General features: G+C 47.2%; 1 protein-coding gene across 1 annotated transcript in view; it reads left to right on the top strand.

Annotated features, from left to right (window-relative positions):
* The window catches only part of LOC109886159 (neurobeachin-like protein 2), a 113,122-nt gene that overhangs the window by 68,711 nt on the left and 20,923 nt on the right, over window positions 1–23,488 (top strand). The window contains exons 23-31 of the mRNA XM_031821872.1: window positions 879–934; window positions 1,336–3,131; window positions 3,762–3,874; window positions 5,926–6,085; window positions 12,140–12,228; window positions 13,846–14,024; window positions 14,693–15,251; window positions 16,629–16,813; window positions 22,700–22,856. Of these exons, the coding sequence (XP_031677732.1) occupies window positions 879–934; window positions 1,336–3,131; window positions 3,762–3,874; window positions 5,926–6,085; window positions 12,140–12,228; window positions 13,846–14,024; window positions 14,693–15,251; window positions 16,629–16,813; window positions 22,700–22,856 (3,294 nt within the window). The remainder of the gene's footprint in view (window positions 1–878; window positions 935–1,335; window positions 3,132–3,761; window positions 3,875–5,925; window positions 6,086–12,139; window positions 12,229–13,845; window positions 14,025–14,692; window positions 15,252–16,628; window positions 16,814–22,699; window positions 22,857–23,488) is intronic.

Raw genomic sequence — 23,488 nt, forward strand, 5'->3', positions numbered from 1 at the left:
ACACTACAGGTACCTCAACATCCCTTTACACTACAGGTACCTCAACATTTACACTGCAGGTACCTCAACACCCCTTTACACTCCAGGTACCTCAACATCCCTTTACACTCCAGGTACCTCAACATCCCTTTACACTACAGGTACCTCAACAACCCTTTACACTCCAGGTACCTCAATATCCCTTTACACTCCAGGTACCTCAACATCCCTTTACACTACACAGGTACCTCAACATTTACACTACAGGTACCTCAACACCCTTTACACTACAGGTACCTCAACATCCCTTTACACTACAGGTACCTCAACATCCCTTTACACTCCAGGTACCTCAACATCCCTTTACACTCCAGGTACCTCAACATCCCTTTACACTACACAGGTACCTCAACATTTACACTACAGGTACCTCAACAACCCTTTACACTACAGGTGCCTCAACATTTACACTCCAGGTACCTCAACAACCCTTTACACTACAGGTACCGTCATCATCCCTTTACACTACACAGGTACCTCAACATTTACACTACAGGTACCTCAACAACCCTTTACACTACAGTACCTCAACCTTTACACTACAGGTACCTCAACAACCCTTTACACTACAGGTACCCTCAACATTTACACTACAGGTACCTCAACATCCCTTTACACTACAGGTACCCTCAACATCCATTTACACTCCAGGTACCTCAACATCCCTTTACACTACAGGTACCTCAACATCCCTTTACACTACACAGGTACCTCAACATTACACTCCAGGTACCTCAACATCCCTTTACACTCCAGGTACCTCAACATCCCTTTACACTCCAGGTACCTCAACATCCCTTTACACTACACAGGTACCTCAACATCCCTTTACACTCCAGGTAACCCTCAACATCCCTTTACACTACAGGTACCTCAACATCCCTTTACACTACAGGTACCTCAACAAACCCTTTACTGTGGTAATCATAATCTTGATGGCACAAATGATGAATTGTGAGTTATCTATGCTTCTTAAAAATGATAGCCTCCCATGTAGATGGTAAAAAATGTATGATAGATGTATGTACATGTTGTTGTCACTGTTTGTATGCCTCCATATGTCCATAATCTGATTAGTTCATCTCTGTGTGCTCTCAGTGTGGAGAAAGATGGCAGTCCTCTGTCTGATGAAAAGCAGACTGTTCAGATCTCTCTGTTCTCTCTGCTGAGAGACTTCCTCCTAAGTGTCCTACTGCTGAAGAGCTCCACAGCATCTTGGCCTACACACTGGCTATAGGAGAAGAGCAGCAGGTACGCACGCTAACGGAGACATGCTTATTCCTTGTCTTTATTCAGAGGGGTTTTGGATCTAACCATGTCCTTTCTTCAACCATATAATTCCATTCACATGTCTCCTCCCTCTCTTTCCCTCCCTCTTTGCTTTCTATCCTCTGCTATCTCCTCTCTTCTCAACCTCCCACCTCCACGTCCCTCTTCTCAACCTCCCACCTCTACGTCCCCTCTTGTCAACCTCCCACCTCTACGTCCCCTCTTCTCAACCTCCCACCTCTACGTCCCCTCTTCTCAACCTCCCACCTCTACGTCCCCTCTTCTCAACCTCCCACCTCTACGTCCCCTCTTGTCAACCTCCCACCTCTACGTCCCCTCTTCTCAACCTCCCACCTCTACGTCCCCCTCTTCTCAACCTCCCCACCTCTACGTCCCCTCTTCTCAACCTCCCACCTCTACGTCCCCTCTTCTCAACCTCCCACCTCTACGTCCCCTCTTCTCAACCTCCCACCTCCACGTCCCTCTTGTCAACCTCCCACCTCTACGTCCCCTCTTCTCACCTCCCACCTCTACGTCCCCTCTTCTCAACCCGCCCACCTCCACGTCCCCTCTTCTCAACCTCCCACCTCTACGTCCCCTCTTCTCAACCTCCCACCTCTACGTCCCCTCTTGTCAACCTCCCACCTCTACGTCCCCTCTTTCAACCTCCCACCTCTACGTCCCCTCTTCTCACCTCCCACCTCTACGTCCCCCTCTCTCAACCTCCCACCTCCACGTCCCCTCTTTCTCAACCTCCCACCCTACTACGTCCCCTCTTCTCAACCTCCCACCTCTACGTCCCCTCTTCTCAACCTCCCACCTCTACGTCCCCTACGTCTCAACCATCTCTCATCTCAACCTCCCACCTCCACGTCCCCTCTTCTCAACCTCCCACCTCTACGTCCCCTCTTTGTCAACCTCCCACCTCTACGTCCCCTCTTGTCAACCTCCCACCTCTACGTCCCCTCTTCTCAACCTCCCACCTCTACGTCCCCTCTTCCTCAACCTCCCACCTCTACGTCCCCTCTTCTCAACCTCCCACCTCTACGTCCCCTCTTGTCAACCTCCCACCTCTACGTCCCTCTTCTCAACCTCCCACCTCTACGTCCCCTCTCTCAACCTCCCACCTCTACGTCCCCTCTTCTCAACCTCCACCTCTACGTCCCCTCTTCTCAACCTCCCACCTCTACGTCCCCCCTTCTCAACCTCCCACCTCCACGTCCCCTCTTGTGCAACCTCCCACCTCTACGTCCCCTCTTCTCAACCTCCCACCTCTACGTCCCCTCTTCTCAACCTCCCCACCTCCACGTCCCTCTTCTCAACCTCCCACCTCTACGTCCCCTCTTCTCCAACCTCCCACCATCTACGTCCCCTCTTCTCAACCTCCCCACCTCTACGTCCCCTCTTCTTCAACCTCCCACCTCTACGTCCCCTCTTCTCAACCCTCCCACCTCTACGTCCCCTCTTCTCAACCTCCCACCTCCACGTCCCCTTCTCAACCTCCCACCTCTACGTCCCCTCTTCTCAACCTCCCACCTCTACGTCCCCCTCTTTCTCAACCTCCACCTCTACGTCCCCTCTTCTCAACCTCCCACCTCTACGTCCCCTCTTCTCAACCTCCCACCTCTACGTCCCCCTCTTCTGCAACCTCCCACCTCTACGTCCCCGCTTGTCAACCTCCCCACCTCTACGTCCCCTCTTGTCAACCTCCCACCTCTACGTCCCCTCTTGTCAACCTCCCACCTCTACGTCCCCTCTTCTCAACCTCCCACCTCTACGTCCCCTCTTCTTTACGCCCCCTCTTCTCAACCTCCCACCTCTACGTCCCCTCTTCTCAACCTCCCACCTCTACGTCCCCTCTTCTCAACCTCCCACCTCTAACTCTCCTCTATTTTTCCTCCCATCACTTACTCTCACCGTCCTCTTTTCTCCCCCCTCTCACTCTCTCTCCCCACCTACCCTCTCTTACCCTCTCCCCTTTCCCCCATTTCTCTCTCCACTCCCTATATTCATCCCAATCACTTACTCTCCCCCTCCCTCTTCTCACCCTATCCACCCCTCCCTCTTCTCTCTCCACCCCCCCTCTCTCTCTCTCTCTCGCTTACTCTCTCTCTCTCTCTCTCTCTCAACCCCCCCCTCTCTCTCTCTCTCTCTCCTCTCTCTCGCTCTCTCAACCCTCCCTCCTCCCTCTCCCCCCCCGTGCCTCTCCCTCTCTCTCTCTCTCTCTCGGTCTCTCTCTCTCTCTCCTCTCTCTCTCTCTCTCTCTCTCTCTCTCTCTCCACCCCTCCTTCTCCCTCCTTCCCTCTCTCTCTCTCCACCCCTTCCCTTCCCTCCCTCCTCTCTCTCTCTCTCCACCTCTCCCTCTCCCTCCTCTCTCTCTCTCTCTCTCTCTCTCTCTCTCCCATCAGGTGGTGAGTGCGTTTAGATGTGGTTTACAGTCTGTTGAGGAGCAGCCCCTCCCAGAGAGCAGGTCCAGGCTGTACTGTTGGAGTGGGGAGTAGAACAGCTCTACTGTCTGCTGCTCAAACCCAGCTTTGGAGATGAGGTCAGGGAGAGAGTCTTCAGGGTGAGTCAGTCTGCTGCATCACACCACCATTACACTACCACATCACACCACCACACCACACTACCACATCACACCACCACATCACACTACCACACCACCACCACACTAACACCACCACCACACTAACACCACCACTACCACATCACACCATCACACTAACACTACCACACCACCACCACCACCACACCACACTACCACATCACACTACCCACACCACCACCACACTACCACATCACACCACCACCACACCACACTACCACATCACACCACCACCACACCACACTACCACACCACACCACCACACCACACTACCACACCACACTACCACACCACCACACCACAACTACCACATCACACTACCACACCACCACCACACTACCACACCACCACCACTCCACACTACCACATCACACCACACTACCATACCACACTACCACACCACCACACTACCACATCACACTACCACACCACCACCACACTACCACACCACCACCACACTACCACATCACACCACCACCACCACACCTCACTACCACATCACACTACCACACCACACTACCACATCACACCACCATTACACTATCACATCACACCACCATTACACTACCACATCACACCACCACCACACTAATAACACCACCACCACCACCACCACCACCACCACACTACCACACCCACCACCACACTAACACCACCACCACCACCACACTAACACCACCACCACACTAACACCACCACCACACTAACACCACCACCACCACACTAGCACCACCACCACACCACACTACCACACCACCACCACACTAACACCACCACCACCACACTAACACCACCACCACCACACTAACACCACCCACCACCACACTAGCACCACCACCATCACAACTACCACTACCACCACATCACACTACCACTACCACCACATCACACTACCACTACCACCACATCACACTACTACCACCACCACCACATCGCACTACTACCCACCACCACACTAGCACTACCACCACCCACCATCACACTACTACCACCACCATCACACTACTACCACCACATCACACTACTACCACACCACATCACATACACCAATCACACTACTACCACATCACACTACACCACATCACACACTACCACACCACCTCACACTACCACCACCACCATCACACTACCACCACCATCACACTACCACCACCACCACATCACACTACCACCACCACCACATCACACTACCACCACCACATCACACTACCACCACCACATCACACTACCACCACTACCACATCACACTACCACCACCACATCACACAACCACCACCACCACATCACACTACTACCACCACCACATCACACTACCACACCACCATCACACTACCACCACACTAACACCACCACATCACACTACTACCACCACATTACACTACTACCACCACATCACACTACTACCACCACATCACACTACTACCACCACCACATCACACTACTACCACCACCACCACACTAGCACCACCACCACACCACACTACCACACCACCACCACACTAACACCACCACCACCACACTAACACCACCACCACCACACTAACACCACCACCACCACACTAGCACCACCACCATCACACTTGCACCACCACCATCACACTACCACTACCACCACATCACACTACCACTACCACCACATCACACTACTACCACCACCACATCGCACTACTACCACCACCACCACACTAGCACTACCACCACCATCACACTACTACCACCACCATCACACTACTACCACCACATCACACTACTACCACCACATCACACTACCACCACATCACACTACCACCACATCACACTACCACCACCATCACACTACCACCACATCACACTACCACCACCACCATCACACTACCACCACCACCACATCACACTACCACCATCACCACCACATCACACTACCACCACATCACACTACCACCACCACCACATCACACTACCACCACCACCACATCACACTACCGTCAGTGTTGTTGTTCATCTCCTGCTCTCCTCCTTGGTCATTGACGCAGGTTCTGTACAAGATCCTGAAGAGTGAACGAGTGTCTGAGCGCGCCAAGCAACGTGTCAAGTTGAAGGATTTTGGATACCTGGGTCTTGTTTGTTTTCTAGGAGACGTCCCCGTAACCATGACCACCGTGCGCTGTCTTTACGAGCAGGTCCTCGCTACAGGTAGGCCTCAAATATAGCCTCTGGTCGTGTCCCAAATGGAGCCCCATTCCCTTTATACAGTCTAGTAAACTATTTGGGCCCATTGTGCCCTGTCAAAAGTAGTGCACTCTATAGGGACTAGGGTTCTCATAGGGCTCTGGTCAAAAGTAGTGCACTCTATAGGGACTAGGGTTCTCATAGGGCTCTGGTCAAAAGTAGTGCACTCTATAGGGACTAGGGTTCTCATAGGGCTCTGGTCAAAAGTAGTGCACTCTATAGGGACTAGGGTTCTCATAGGGCTCTGGTCAAAAGTAGTGCACTCTATAGGGACTAGGGTTCTCATAGGGCTCTGGTCAAAAGTAGTGCACTCTATAGGGACTAGGGTTCTCATAGGGCTCTGGTCAAAAGTAGTGCACTCTATAGGGACTAGGGTTCTCATAGGGCTCTGGTCAAAAGTAGTGCACTATATAGGGACTAGGGTTCTCATAGGGCTCTGGTCAAAAGTAGTGCACTATATAGGGACTAGGGTGCCATTTGTTTTTGTAGCACTGCTTTGCTATATCTTGGCCAGGTCGCAGTTGTAAATGAGAACTTGTTCTCAACTGGCCCAACTGGTTAAATAAAGGTGTTCTCAACTGGCCCAACTGGTTAAATAAAGGTGTTCTCAACTGGCCCAACTGGTTAAATAAAGGTGTTCTCAACTGGCCTACCTGGTTAAATAAAGGTGTTCTCAACTAGCCTACCTGGTTAAATAAAGGTGTTCTCAACTGGCCCTACCTGGTTAAATAAAGGTGTTCTCAACTGGCCTACCTGGTTAAATAAAGGTGTTCTCAACTGGCCTACCTGGTTAAATAAAGGTGTTCTCAACTGGCCTACCTGGTTAAATAAAGGTGTTCTCAACTGGCCTACCTGGTTAAATAAAGGTGTTCTCAACTAGCCTACCTGGTTAAATAAGCCTACCTGGTTAAATAAAGGTGTCTCAACTAGCCTACCTGGTTAAATAAAGGTGTTCTCAACTGGCCCTACCTGGTTAAATAAAGGTGTTCTCAACTAGCCTACCTGGTTAAATAAAGGTGTTCTCAACTAGCCTACCTGGTTAAATAAAGGTGTTCTCAACTAGCCTACCTGGTTAAATAAAGGTGTTCTCAACTGGCCTACCTGGTTAAATAAAGGTGTTCTCAACTAGCCTACCTGGTTAAATAAAGGTGTTCTCAACTGGCCTACCTGGTTAAATAAAGGTGTTCTCAACTGGCCTACCTGGTTAAATAAAGGTGTTCTCAACTAGCCTACCTGGTTAAATAAAGGTGTTCTCAACTGGCCTACCTGGTTAAATAAAGGTGTTCTCAACTGGCCTACCTGGTTAAATAAAGGTGTTCTCAAACTAGCCTACCTGGTTAAATAAAGGTGTTCTCAACTAGCCTACCTGGTTAAATAAAGGTGTTCTCAACTAGCCTACCTGGTTAAATAAAGGTGTTCTCAACTGGCCTACCTGGTTAAATAAAGGTGTTCTCAACTAGCCTACCTGGTTAAATAAAGGTGTTCTCAACTTGCCTACCTGGTTAAATAAAGGTGTTCTCAACTAGCCTACCTGGTTAAATAAAGGTGAAATAATCAAATAAATCAACATTTGGAACACATCCTCTGAGAGGGACAGACAGAGGAATACTGAGAGGAAGGAGGGAGGATGTTCCTGATGTAGTTGCTAAGAGTCCATTTAAAAGGATCCATGTGATAGGGGCTCCCGAGTGGCGCAGCAGTTTAAGGCACTGCATCTCAGTCCCTGGTTTGAATCCAGGCTGTATCACATCCGGCTGTGATTGGGAGTCCCATAAGTCGGCTCACAATTGACCCAGCATCGTCCGGGTTTGGCAGGGGTAGGCCGTCATTGTAAATGAGAATTTGTTCTCAACTGGCCTACCTGGTTAAATAAAGGTTAAATAAAGGTTAAATAAAGGTTAAATAAAAATGTCAGGTCTGTTTTTGTCCTGTTTTTCTATACAGTCATCATTTTACAATGCATTTTGTTCTTGTATTGATGGCTAGTCTTCAGAAAGGCTTTAGAGCTGAAATGTCAACATGAAACAGTCTCAACTATAACCTTGTTGTTCCTATAGTATGTATATCTATAGGGGATATATTTTACTGTGTTTAACCCCTCTCCTTGTTGTTCCTATAGTAGGTACAGTTGAAGTTGGAAGTTTACATAAACCTTAGCCATATACATTTAAACTCAGTTTTTCACAATTCCTGACATTTAATCCCAGTAAAAAATCTCTGTTTTAGGTCAGTTAGGATCACCACTTTATTTTAAGAATGTGAAATGTCAGAATAATAATAGAGAGATTGATTTATTTATTTCATCACATTCCCAGTGGGTCAAAAGTTTACATACTAATTGAGTGTATTTGGTAGCATTGCCTTTTAAATAGTTTAACTTGGGCCAAACATTTCAGGTAACCTTCCACAAGCTTCCCATAAGTTGGGTGAATTTTGGCCCATTCCTCCTGACAGAGCTGGTGTAACTGAGTCAGGTTTGTAGGCCTCCTTGCTCGCACACGTTTTTTCAGTTCTGCCCACAAATTTTCTATAGGATTGAGGTCAGGGCTTGGTGATGGCCACTCCAATACCTTGACTTTGTTGTCCATTTTGCCACAACTTTGGATGTATGCTTGAGGTCATTGTTCATTTGGAAGACCCATTTGTGACCAAGCTTTAACTTCCTGACTGATGTCTTGAGATGTTGCTTCAATATATCCACATAATTTTCCTTCCTCATGACGCCATCTATTTTGTGAAGTGCACCAGTCCCTCCTGCAGCAAAGCACCCCCACAACATAATGCTGCCACCCCCGTGCTTCACGGTTGGGATGATGTTCTTCAGCTTGCAAGCCTCTCCCTTTTTCCTCCAAACATAACAATGGTCATTATGGCCAAACAGTTCTATTTTTGTCTCATCAGACCAGAGGACATTTCTCCAAAAAAGTATGATCTTTGTCCCCATGTGCAGTTGTAAACTGTAGTCTGGCTTTAATTATGGCGGTTTTGGAGAAGTGGCTTCTTCCTTGCTGAGCGGCCTTTCAGGTTATGTCGATATAGGACTCATTTTACTGTGGATATAGATACTTTTGTACCTGTTTCCTCCAGCATCTTCACAAGGTCCTTTGCTGTTGTTCTGGGATTGATTTGCACTTTTCGCACCAAAGTACGTTCATCTCTAGGAGACAGAACACGTCTCCTTCCTGAGCGGTATGACGGCTGCGTGGTCCCATGGTGTTTATACTTGTGTACTATTGTTTGTACAGATGAAAGTGGTACCTTCAGGCATTTGGAAATTGCTCCCAAGGATGAACCAGACTTGTGGAGGTCTACAATTGTTTTTCTGAGGTCTTGGCTGATTTCTTTTGATTTTCCCATGATGTCGGGCAAAGAGGCACTGAGTTTGAAGGTAGGCCTTGAAATACATCCACAGGTACACCTCCAATTGACTCAAGCGGTGTCATTTACCCTATCAGAAGCTTCTAAAGCCATGACATCATTTTCTGGAATTTTCCAAGCTGTTTGAATGCCAACTTAGTGCATGTAAACTTCTGACTTCAACTGTATGTCTATAGGGTATATACTTTACTGTGTATAACCCCTCTCCTTGATGTTCCTATAGTATGTATATCTATTGGGTATATACTTTACTGTATATAACCCCTCTCCTTGATGTTCCTATAGTATGTATATCTATAGGGTATATACTTTACTGTGTATAACCCCTCTCCTTGATGTTCCTATAGTATGTATGTCTATAGGGTATATACTTTACTGTGTATAACCCCTCTCCTTGATGTTCCTATAGTATGTATGTCTATAGGGTATATACTTTACTGTGTATAACCCCTCTCCTTGATGTTCCTATAGTATGTATGTCTATAGGGTATATACTTTACTGTATATAACCCCTCTCCTTGATGTTCCTATAGTATGTATGTCTATAGGGGATATACTTTACTGTGTATAACCCCTCTCCTTGATGTTCCTATAGTATGTATGTCTATAGGGGATATACTTTACTGTGTATAACCCCTCTCCTTGATGTTCCTATAGTATGTATGTCTATAGGGTATATACTTTACTGTGTATAACCCCTCTCCTTGATGTTCCTATAGTATGTATATCTATAGGGGATATACTTTACTGTATATAACCCCTCTCCTTGATGTTCCTATAGTATGTATGTCTATAGGGGATATACTTTACTGTGTATAACCCCTCTCCTTGATGTTCCTATAGTATGTATGTCTATAGGGTATATACTTTACTGTATATAACCCCTCTCCTTGATGTTCCTATAGTATGTATGTCTATAGGGTATATACTTTACTGTGTATAACCCCTCTCCTTGATGTTCCTATAGTATGTATATCTATTGGGGATATACTTTACTGTGTATAACCCCTCTCCTTGATGTTCCTATAGTATGTATGTCTATAGGGTATATACTTTACTGTATATAACCCCTCTCCTTGATGTTCCTATAGTATGTATGTCTATAGGGTATATACTTTACTGTATATAACCCCTCTCCTTGATGTTCCTATAGTATGTATGTCTATAGGGGATATACTTTACTGTGTATAACCCCTCTCCTTGATGTTCCTATAGTATGTATGTCTATAGGGTATATACTTTACTGTGTATAACCCCTCTCCTTGATGTTCCTATAGTATGTATGTCTATAGGGGATATACTTTACTGTGTATAACCCCTCTCCTTGATGTTCCTATAGTATGTATGTCTATAGGGGATATACTTTACTGTGTATAACCCCTCTCCTTGATGTTCCTATAGTATGTATGTCTATAGGGGATATACTTTACTGTGTATAACCCCTCTCCTTGATGTTCCTATAGTATGTATGTCTATAGGGGATATACTTTACTGTGTATAACCCCTCTCCTTGATGTTCCTATAGTATGTATGTCTATAGGGGATATACTTTACTGTGTATAACCCCTCTCCTTGATGTTCCTATAGTATGTATGTCTATAGGGGATATACTTTACTGTGTATAACCCCTCTCCTTGATGTTCCTATAGTATGTATGTCTATAGGGTATATACTTTACTGTGTATAACCCCTCTCCTTGATGTTCCTATAGTATGTATGTCTATAGGGGATATACTTTACTGTGTATAACCCCTCTCCTTGATGTTCCTATAGTATGTATGTCTATAGGGTATATACTTTACTGTATATAACCCCTCTCCTTGATGTTCCTATAGTATGTATGTCTATAGGGTATATACTTTACTGTGTATAACCCCTCTTCTTGATGTTCCTATAGTATGTATGTCTATAGGGGATATACTTTACTGTGTATAACCCCTCTCCTTGATGTTCCTATAGTATGTATGTCTATAGGGGATATACTTTACTGTGTATAACCCCTCTCCTTGATGTTCCTATAGTATGTATGTCTATAGGGTATATACTTTACTGTGTATAACCCCTCTCCTTGATGTTCCTATAGTATGTATGTCTATAGGGTATATACTTTACTGTGTATAACCCCTCTCCTTGATGTTCCTATAGTATGTATGTCTATAGGGTATATACTTTACTGTGTATAACCCCTCTCCTTGATGTTCCTATAGTATGTATATCTATAGGGTATATACTTTACTGTGTATAACCCCTCTCCTTGATGTTCCTATAGTATGTATATCTATTGGGTATATACTTTACTGTGTATAACCCCTCTCCTTGATGTTCCTATAGTATGTATGTCTATAGGGTATATACTTTACTGTGTATAACCCCTCTCCTTGATGTTCCTATAGTATGTATGTCTATAGGGTATATACTTTACTGTGTATAACCCCTCTCCTTGATGTTCCTATAGTATGTATGTCTATAGGGTATATACTTTACTGTGTATAACCCCTCTCCTTGATGTTCCTATAGTATGTATATCTATTGGGGATATACTTTACTGTGTATAACCCCTCTCCTTGTTGTTCCTATTGTATGTATGTCTATTAGGGATATACTTTACTGTGTACATCTGATTGTCATTGTTTTGTGTAGATGCCACTCCTAACTTCAGAGACCTGCTGGCTGTGGTCCATCTGTCCCATCGTGCTGAGCTCACTGTCCGTCTGGACGTCTGTCGCAAGGTCAGTCCTTACCTACTCTAATCTTCTTTCCCTTCCACTGTCCTGTTTCCCCACCTCTAGTCCTCTTTCCCCACCTCTAGTCCTCTTTCCCCTCCTCTAGTCCTCTTTCCCTTCCTCTCGTCCTCTTTCCCTTCCTCTCATCCTCTTTCCCTTCCTCTAGTCCTCTTTCCCCGCCTCTAGTCCTCTTTCCCCACCTCTAGTCCTCTTTCCCCACCTCTAGTCCTCTTTCCCCACCTCTAGTCCTCTTTCCCCACCTCTAGTCCTCTTTCCCCTCCTCTAGTCCTCTTTCCCTTCCTCTCGTCCTCTTTCCCTAGCCTCTAGTCCTCTTTCCCTAGCCTCTAGTCCTCTTTCCCTAGCCTCTTTCCCTTCCTCTAGTCCTCTTTCCCCTACTCTAGTCCTCTTTCCCCTCCACTGTCCTCTTTCCCCTCCACTGTATATCTTCACATTCTCTCAGGTCATTACTAAGTATAGTACAATTGAAGATAAAGGTATATACTATTTGGCAGCTAAAGGTATAGACTATAGGGCAGCTACAGGTATAGACTATAGGGCAGCTACAGGTATAGACTATAGGGCAGCTACAGGTATAGACTATTGGGCAGCTACGGGTATAGACTATAGGGCAGCTACAGGTATAGACTATAGGGCAGCTACAGATATTGACTATTGGGCAGCTACAGGTATAGACTATAGGGCAGCTACGGGTATAGACTATTGGGCAGCTATGGGTATAGACTATAGGGCAGCTACAGGTATAGACTATAGGGCAGCTACAGGTATTGACTATTGGGCAGCTACAGGTATAGACTATAGGGCAGCTACGGGTATAGACTATTGGGCAGCTACGGGTATAGACTATAGGGCAGCTACGGGTATAGACTATAGGGCAGCTACAGGTATAGACTATTGGGCAGCTACAGGTATAGACTATTGGGCAGCTACAGGTATAGACCATAGGGCAGCTACAGGTATTGACTATAGGGCAGCTACAGGTATAGACTATTGGGCAGCTACAGGTTTAGACTATAGGGCAGCTACAGGTATTGACTATAGGGCAGCTACAGGTTTAGATTATAGGGCAGCTACAGGTATTGACTATAGGGCAGCTACAGGTTTAGACTATAGGGCAGCTACAGGTATAGACTATTGGGCAGCTACAGGTTTAGACTATAGGGCAGCTACAGGTATAGACTATTGGGCAGCTACAGGTATTGACTATAGGGCAGCTACAGGTTTAGACTATTGGGAAGCTACAGGTATAGACTATAGGGCAGCTACAGGTTTAGACTATAGGGCAGCTACGGGTATAGACTATAGGGCAGCTACAGGTATTGACTATAGGGCAGCTACAGGTTTAGACTATTGGGCAGCTACAGGTTTAGACTATTGGGCAGCTACAGGTTTAGACTATTGGGCAGCTACAGGTATTGACTATAGGGCAGCTACAGGTATAGACTATTGGGCAGCTGAAGGCTTGACTGTTCCCTGTTTTTGTCTTTCTCTCTCCTTCTCTCTCTCTCTCTTTCCCCCTGCTCTCTCCATCACCTTCTCCCCCCCTCTCTCTCCATCACTTCTCTCTCTCTCTCTCCATCGCTCCTCTCTCTCTCCTTCTCCCAGCTCTTCTACCTGATCTATGACAATGAGGACTATGTTCGTCAGCTGGCCCGTCAGCCAGGCTGGCAGGATGTGTTAACTAAGCTCTATATGAAGGAGTCCTATGAGTCTCGCGGTCCCTCCCTGGCAGGCTCCAGCACCCACAGCTCCCTGGACCCCTCCTCCTCCCGCCCCCCTCTCAGGTAGGGATGAGTTCCATTAGTCGATTGAGGGAATCTGTATTGATTCGAAGAGTTGGGAATCAATAATAACTTAAGTGATATTTTATATTTCTGGACAATAAACAAGATAGTTTCTGGATACAGCTCTACCCCAGCTATAGATCAGTTAACATGTGTTCAGCTCTATCCCTGCTATAGATCAGTTAACATGTGTTCAGCGCTTCCCCTGCTATAGATCAGTTAACATGTGTTCAGCTCTATCCCTGCTATAGATCAGTTAACATGTGTTCAGCGCTTCCCCTGCTATAGATCAGTTAACATGTGTTCAGCTCTACCCCTGCTATAGATCAGTTAACATGTGTTCAGCTCTATCCCTGCTATAGATCAGTTAACATGTGTTCAGCTCTACCCCTGCTATAGATCAGTTAACATGTGTTCAGCTCTATCCCTGCTATAGATCAGTTAACATGTGTTCAGCTCTATCCCTGCTATAGATCAGTTAACATGTGTTCAGCTCTATCCCTGCTATAGATCAGTTAACATGTGTTCAGCTCTACCCCTGCTATAGATCAGTTAACATGTGTTCAGCTCTACCCCTGCTATAGATCAGTTAACATGTGTTCAGCTCTACCCCTGCTATAGATCAGTTAACACACAACTCTTACTAAATGTTGAACTGCTCCCCTCAGGAGAGATCACAGCATGGTCATAGAGGACTCTCAGTACGCTCACACAGACGTCTTCCTCCCTTACACCTCGCCGGACGATGAAGAGGAGGAGGAGGGAGACGGCGAGGGCCTGGTAGGGAGGAATATCTCAGAGCGTTTCTCCGACCTCTCTCGGTCTTCCCCTAACAGCAGTGGAGGCACGTTGAAGGACTTTGACGACTCTCTCCAATTTAAGTCGTTTGACTCGGTAGAGCAGGGGAGCCGCTCGTCCTCCCTGTCCAACACCGTGGACATCCCCTCCGGTCGGCCCCAAGAGGAGGCTCTCTACCACCCTCTGTCCCCCTTCGGCACCTCGCCCTTTGAGCTGGAGCTGGGGGGTATGAGGGGTGAGACGGGGACATGGAACCACAACCCTGTGGGGGGTAGTCAGGCAGGCACCCCCTCCCCCCTGGAGCACAGCCGGTCGTTCCCCTCTCTGAGACCCAGGAAGAGCTCCAGTCTGTCCAACGTGCTGGACGACACCAACTATGGAACTGACCCCCGGGCAGCTGACACCATCTCCAACACCTCCAACCCACAGGTACTGCTGCCCTAACCTTAACCCTAACCACAGGTACTGTTATCCTAACCTTAACCTTAGCCCTAACCACAGGTACTGTTATCCTAACCTTAGCTCTAACCACAGGTACTGTTGTCCTAACCTTAACCCTAACCACAGGTACTGAGCATTCCTAGGAGGTATGTTGTGTGGTGTTTGAAAAAACTGGACCGAACGTGTTGAATATGAAGCCCAGTGTCTTGTGTCCCATATCCATAATGCTAATGGATTTCTCCTGAAATGTGTCAGTCAGAAACTAGCTAAAGTATTAGCATCCCGTAAGCATGTTTCAGAGTCCACAGTCGTGATAGTCTGGTAGACTCTGTGACCCCCATCTGCTGGGGTCGTACAGCCTGACCTCATACCTCAGAAAAATTCCCATCCAACGTGGCTCAGTGTACATGACTCCTATTCAACCAGCGTGGCTCAGTGTACATGACTCCTATACAACCAGCGTGGCTCAGTGTACATGACTCCTATACAACCAGCGTGGCTCAGTGTACATGACTCCTATACAACCAGCGTGGCTCAGTGTACATGACTCCAATACAACCAGCGTGGCTCAGTGTACATGACTCCTATACAACCAGCGTGGCTCAGTGTACATGACTCCTATACAACCAGCGTGGCTCAGTGTTCATGACTCCTATACAACCAGCGTGGCTCAGTGTTCATGACTCCTATACAACCAGCGTGGCTCAGTGTACATGACTCCTATACAACCAGCGTGGCTCAGTGTACATGAGTCCTATACAACCAGCGTGGCTCAGTGTACATGACTCCTATACAACCAGCGTGGCTCAGTGTTCATGACTCCTATACAACCAGCGTGGCTCAGTGTTCATGACTCCTATACAACCAGCGTGGCTCAGTGTACATGACTCCTATACAACCAGCGTGGCTCAGTGTACATGACTCCTATACAACCAGCGTGGCTCAGTGTACATGACTCCTATACAACCAGCGTGGCTCAGTGTTCATGACTCCTATACAACCAGCGTGGCTCAGTGTACATGACTCCTATACAACCAGCGTGGCTCAGTGTACATGACTCCTATACAACCAGCGTGGCTCAGTGTTCATGGCTCCAATTCAACTGAATGTGATGAGGGATAGAGTCGTGCTGAGAATGATGAAACTATTCAACCAATGGTTCAATATCCTAGAATACGGCTGTGCAGATGCCTCCGCGGTTTAGTCCGTCTCCGACACGATGTACTGTATCTGTGTGTCTAACTGTGATTATGGTGTGTGTGTGTGTTTGTGTGTGTGTGTTTGTGTGTTTGTGTGTGTGTGTGTGTGTGTGTGTGTGTGTGTGTGTGTGTGTGTGTGTGTGTGTGTGTGTGTGGTCCCTTTCAGCAGATGCCAGAGGAGGAGCTGTGTAACCTGCTGACTAACATCGTGTTCTCTGTGCTGTGGTGCGGCAGCGGGTCGGAGGGGGGGGAGGACGCCGTGTGGAGGGAGAGGGGACAGGTCTTCTCTGTCCTCACCAAGCTGGGCTCCTCCTGCCAACTGGTCCGCCCGCCTGACGATATCAAATGCAGGTCAGTCGGTCTACAGCCAGCCAGCCAGTCAGCTATTTAGTTAGTTATCCAGTCAGCTATTTAGTTAGCCAGCCAGCCAGCCAATCAGTCAGTCAGATATTTAGTTAGTTATTCAGTCAGCTATTTAGTTAGTTATCCAGTCAGCTATTTAGTTAGCCAGCCAGCCAGCCAATCAGTCAGTCAGATATTTAGTTAGTTATTCAGTCAGCTATCTAGTCAGCCAGCCAGCCAATCAGTCAGTCAGATATTTAGTCAGCCAGCCAGTCAGTCAGTGTCTGCATCCCAAATGGCACCCTATGGGCCCTGGTCAAACGTGTTGTTTGGGACCCAGGTTAGTCAGTCAGTCACTCCCACTGTCCTTGATATGCAACTCCCTCTGTCTCATGTCAGTAAACAGATTCATTAAGGTGACTTCAAACCAAGTTGTATTTGTCAAATGCTTGGTAAACAACAGGTGTGGACTAACAGTGAAGTGCTTACTGACGGGCCCTTCACAACCATGCAGAGAGAAAAGGAATAACAATGAGGAACGATAACTAGGTACAAACACAGGGTACCAGTACTGAGTCCATGTGCAGGGGTGAGAGATCATTGATAACTAGACTAGTACCGAGGCCAGTACTGAGTCCATGTGCAGGGGTGAGAGATCATTGATAACTAGGCTACATACACAGGGTACCAGTACTGAGTCCATGTGCAGGGGTGAGAGATCATTGATAACTAGGTACAAACACAGGGTACCAGTACTGAGTCCATGTGCAGGGGTGAGAGATCATTGATAACTAGACTAGTACCGAGGCCAGTACTGAGTCCATGTGCAGGGGTGAGAGATCATTGATAACTAGGCTACATACACAGGGTACCAGTACTGAGTCCATGTGCAGGAGTAAGAGATCATTGATAACTAGGCTACATACACAGGGTACCAGTACTGAGTCCATGTGCAGGGGTGAGAGATCATTGATAACTAGACTAGTACCGAGGCCAGTACTGAGTCCATGTGCAGGAGTAAGAGATCATTGATAACTAGGCTACATACACAGGGTACCAGTACTGAGTCCATGTGCAGGGGTGAGAGATCATTGATAACTAGGCTACATACACAGGGTACCAGTACTGAGTCCATGTGCAGGAGTAAGAGATCATTGATAACTAGGCTACATACACAGGGTACCAGTACTGAGTCCATGTGCAGGGGTGAGAGATCATTGATAACTAGGCTACATACACAGGGTACCAGTACTGAGTCCATGTGCAGGAGTAAGAGATCATTGATAACTAGGCTACATACACAGGGTACCAGTACTGAGTCCATGTGCAGGGGTGAGAGATCATTGATAACTAGGCTACATACACAGGGTACCAGTACTGAGTCCATGTGCAGGAGTAAGAGATCATTGATAACTAGGCTACATACACAGGGTACCAGTACTGAGTCCATGTGCAGGGGTAAGAGATCATTGATAACTAGGCTACATACACAGGGTACCAGTACTGAGCCCATGTGCAGGAGTAAGAGATCATTGATAACTAGGCTACATACACAGGGTACCAGTACTGAGTCCATGTGCAGGGGTGAGAGATCATTGATAACTAGGCTACATACACAGGGTACCAGTACTGAGTCCATGTGCAGGGGTGAGAGATCATTGATAACTAGGCTACATACACAGGGTACCAGTACTGAGCCCATGTGCAGGAGTAAGAGATCATTGATAACTAGGCTACATACACAGGGTACCAGTACTGAGTCCATGTGCAGGAGTAAGAGATCATTGATAACTAGGCTACATACACAGGGTACCAGTACTGAGTCCATGTGCAGGGGTGAGAGATCATTGATAACTAGGCTACATACACAGGGTACCAGTACTGAGTCCATGTGCAGGAGTAAGAGATCATTGATAACTAGGCTACATACACAGGGTACCAGTGATGTACTGGGCCGTACGTACTTCCCTCTGTAGCGCCTTGTGGTGGAATGCAGCCTGTCAAGATGCTCTCAATGGTGCAGCTGTAGAACTTTGAGGATCTGAGGTCCCTTGACACATCTTTACCGCCTCCTGAGGGGGAAGAGGCGTTGTCGTGCCTTCTTCATGACACATCTTTACCGCCTCCTGAGGGGGAAGAGGCGTTGTCGTGCCTTCTTCATGACACATCTTTACCGCCTCCTGGGGGGGAAGAGGCGTTGTCGTGCCTTCTTCATGACACATCTTTACCGCCTCCTGAGGGGGAAGAGGCGTTGTCGTGCCTTCTTCATGACACATCTTTACCGCCTCCTGAGGGGGAAGAGGCGTTGTCGTGCCTTCTTCATGACACATCTTTACCGCCTCCTGAGGGGGAAGAGGCGTTGTTGTGCCTTCTTCATGACACATCTTTACCGCCTCCTGAGGGGGAAGAGGCGTTGTCGTGCCTTCTTCATGACACATCTTTACCGCCTCCTGAGGGGGAAGAGGCGTTGTCGTGCCTTCTTCATGACACATCTTTACCGCCTCCTGAAGGGGAAGAGGCGTTGTCGTGCCTCCTGAGGGGGAAGAGGCGTTGTCATGCCTTCTGAGGGGGAAGAGGCGTTGTCGTGCCTCCTGAGGGGGAAGAGGCGTTGTCGTGCCTCCTGAGGGGGAAGAGGCGTTGTCGTGCCTCCTGAGGGGGAAGAGGCGTTGTCATGCCTTCTTCATGACACATCTTTACCGCCTCCTGGGGGGAAGAGGCGTCGTTGTACCTTCTTCATGACACATCTTTACCGCCTCCTGAGGGGGAAGAGGCGTTGTCGTGCCTTCTTCATGACACATCTTTACCGCCTCCTGAGGGGGAAGAGGCGTTGTCGTGCCTTCTTCATGACACATCTTTACCGCCTCCTGAGGGGGAAGAGGCGTTGTCGTGCCTTCTTCATGACACATCTTTACCGCCTCCTGAGGGGGAAGAGGCGTTGTCGTGCCTTCTTCATGACACATCTTTACCGCCTCCTGAGGGGGAAGAGGCGTTGTCGTGCCTTCTTCATGACACATCTTTACCGCCTCCTGAGGGGGAAGAGGCGTTGTCGTGCCTTCTTCATGACACATCTTTACCGCCTCCTGAGGGGGAAGAGGCGTTGTCGTGCCTTCTGAGGGGGAAGAGGCATTGTCGTGCCTCCTGAGGGGGAAGAGGCGTTGTCGTGCCTCCTGAGGGGGAAGAGGCGTTGTCGTACCTTCTTCATGACACATCTTTACCGCCTCCTGAGGGGGAAGAGGCGTTGTCGTGCCTCCTTCATGACACATCTTTACCGCCTCCTGAGGGGGAAGAGGCGTTGTCGTGCCTTCTTCATGACACATCTTTACCGCCTCCTGACGGGGAAGAGGCGTTGTCGTGCCTTCTGAGGGGGAAGAGGCATTGTCGTGCCTTCTGAGGGGGAAGAGGCGTTGTCGTGCCTCCTGAGGGGGAAGAGGCGTTGTCGTACCTTCTTCATGACACATCTTTACCGCCTCCTGAGGGGGAAGAGGCGTTGTCTTGCCTTCTTCATGACTGTGTGGGTGTGTGTGGTCCATGTTAATTCCTTAGTGACGTGGACACAGAGGAACCTTGGAGCTCTCGACCCGCTCAACCACAGCCACATCGAGGTAGATGGGGGCGTGCTCGGCCCTCTGTTTCCTGTATTCAGAGATCAGCTCATTTGTCTTGCAGACGTTGAGGGAGATTTTGTTGTCCTGATACCACACTGCCAGGTCACTGACCTCCCTATAGGCTGTCTCATCATCATCGTCGGTGATCAGGTCGACCACCGTCGTGTCGTCAGAAAAGGTAATGATGGTGTTTGAGTCGTGTGTGGCAAGGCAGTCGTGGGTGAACAGGGAGTACAGTAGGGTGTCAGTGTGGCGGATGTGTTGTTACCTACCCTTACCACCTGGGGGGCGGCCCGTCAGGAAGTCCAGGATCCAGTTGTAGAGGGAGGTGTTTAGTCCCAGGGTCCTTAGCTTAGTGATGAGCTTGGAGGTATGTTGGGGCGGTATGTGAATTAAAGTGGGTCCAGGGGTGATTGTGTTGATCTGAACCATGACCAGCCTTTCAAAGCATTTCTTGGCTAAAAATGTGAGTGCTACGTGGCGATAGTCATTTAGGCAGGTTACCTTGGCGTTCTTGGGCACAGGGACTATGGTGGTCTACTGGAAACATGTAGGTATTACTGGGTCAGGTAGAGGTTGAACATGTCAGTGAAGACACTTGCCAGTTGGTTGGTGCTTGCTCAGAGTATGCATCCTGGTAATCAGTCTGGCTCTGCGGCCTTGTGAACGTTAACCTGTTTAATGGTCTTACTCACATCAACCACAGAAATAAACTTTTTTTCGGTTCTGTGCTGTTTTGGTTGAGCAAAATGTAGCCCTAAATGTTAACTGGCTAGTTAAATTGCCTCGCCTGGTTCACCAACTACTTCTCTGATAGAGTTCAGTGTGTCAAATCGGAGGGTCTGCTGTCCGGACCTCTGGCAGTCTCTATGGGGGTGCCACAGGGTTCAATTCTTGGACCGACTCTCTTCTCTGTATACATCAATGAGGTCGCTCTTGCTGCTGGTGAGTCCCTGATCCACCTCTACGCAGACGACACCATTCTGTATACTTCCGGCCCTTCTTTGGACACTGTGTTAACAACCCTCCAGGCAAGCTTCAATGCCATACAACTCTCCTTCCGTGGCCTCCAATTGCTCTTAAATACAAGTAAAACTAAATGCATGCTCTTCAACCGATCGCTACCTGCACCTACCCGTCTGTCCAACATCACTACTCTGGACGGCTCTGACTTAGAATACGTGGACAACTACAAATACTTAGGTGTCTGGTTAGACTGTAAACTCTCCTTCCAGACCCATATCAAACATCTCCAATCCAAAGTTAAATCTAGAATTGGCTTCCTATTTCGCAACAAAGCATCCTTCACTCATGCTGCCAAACATACCCTTGTAAAACTGACCATCCTACCAATCCTCGACTTTGGCGATGTCATTTACAAAATAGCCTCCAATACCCTACTCAACAAATTGGATGCAGTCTATCACAGTGCAATCCGCTTTATCACCAAAGCCCCATATACTACCCACCATTGCGACCTGTACGCTCTCGTTGGCTGGCCCTCGCTTCATACTCGTCGCCAAACCCACTGGCTCCATGTCATCTACAAGACCCTGCTAGGTAAAGTCCCCCCTTATCTCAGCTCGCTGGTCACCATAGCATCTCCCACCTGTAGCACACGCTCCAGCAGGTATATCTCTCTAGTCACCCCCAAAACCAATTCTTTCTTTGGCCGCCTCTCCTTCCAGTTCTCTGCTGCCAATGACTGGAACGAACTACAAAAATCTCTGAAACTGGAAACACTTATCTCCCTCACTAGCTTTAAGCACCAACTGTCAGAGCAGCTCACAGATTACTGCACCTGTACATAGCCCACCTATAATTTAGCCCAAACAACTACCTCTTTCCCAACTGTATTTAATTTTAATTAATTTATTTATTTTGCTCCTTTGCACCCCATTATTTTTATTTCTACTTTGCACATTCTTCCATTGCAAAACTACCATTCCAGTATTTTACTTGCTATATTGTATTTACTTTGCCATCATGGCCTTTTTTGCCTTTACCTCCCTTCTCACCTCATTTGTTCACATTGTATATAGACTTGTTTATACTGCATTATTGACTGTATGTTTGTTTTTACTCCATGTGTAACTCTGTGTCGTTTTATCTGTCGAACTGCTTTGCTTTATCTTGGCCAGGTCGCAATTGTAAATGAGAACTTGTTCTCAACTTGCCTACCTGGTTAAATAAAGGTAAAATTAAAAAATTAAAAGAAATGTTGACTGGCTAGTTAAATGTTGACTGGCTATTCTCCCTCCCTCCTTTCTGCTGCGTTTCTATCTCTCAGTCTGTTAGAGATGATGCTGGAGTCTTCTCTGTCAGACCTGAGGGACTCTCAGGGTGTCTCTCTACCATACTTCCCCAGTCTGCTGCGTCTCCTCAGGCTGCTCCAGGACTTCCTCTTCTCAGAGGGAACAGACAACCAGGCCCTGTGGAGCGAGAAGGTACAGTACTGCACCATGCTCCACACGTTGTCTGCATCTCAAATGGCACCATATACAGTGGGGCAAAAAAGTATTTAGTCAGCCACCAATTGTGCAAATTCTCCCACTTAAAAAGATGAGAGAGGCCTGTAATTTTCATCATAGGTACACTTCAACTATGACAGACAAAATGAGAGAAAAAAAATCCAGAAAATCACATTGTAGGATTTTTTATGAATTTATTTGCAAATTATGGTGGAAAATAAGTTTTTGGTCAATAACAAAAGTTTATCTCAATACTTTGTTATATACCTTTTGTTGGCAATGACAGAGGTCAAACGTTTTCTGTAAGTCTTATAATCTGATTATACTATATTTAGAAAGCGTATAAGTCATTTCAAGCCTTATTCATTACAGTTTTATTGAATAGGAAATACGTCATAAAATATTTCATATTTTCAATATTTGTATAATATTTGTACTGTGTATTTGAGCTCAAAAGTTACTTCATCTCAGCAATGTATAACTATTTTTTCCCAGAAAGGTGAGATTGAACCTTTCTTGTAGTATGCAGCATTACTAGTTATTGTTTATGGTCCTCTCATGGTAAATAATACATATTCTGGGATTAGGTAGATTACATTTTAGATTAC

Source organism: Oncorhynchus kisutch, unplaced genomic scaffold, assembly GCF_002021735.2.
Source record: "Oncorhynchus kisutch isolate 150728-3 unplaced genomic scaffold, Okis_V2 scaffold4026, whole genome shotgun sequence".
In the NCBI taxonomy this organism is placed as follows: Eukaryota; Metazoa; Chordata; class Actinopteri; order Salmoniformes; family Salmonidae; genus Oncorhynchus; species Oncorhynchus kisutch.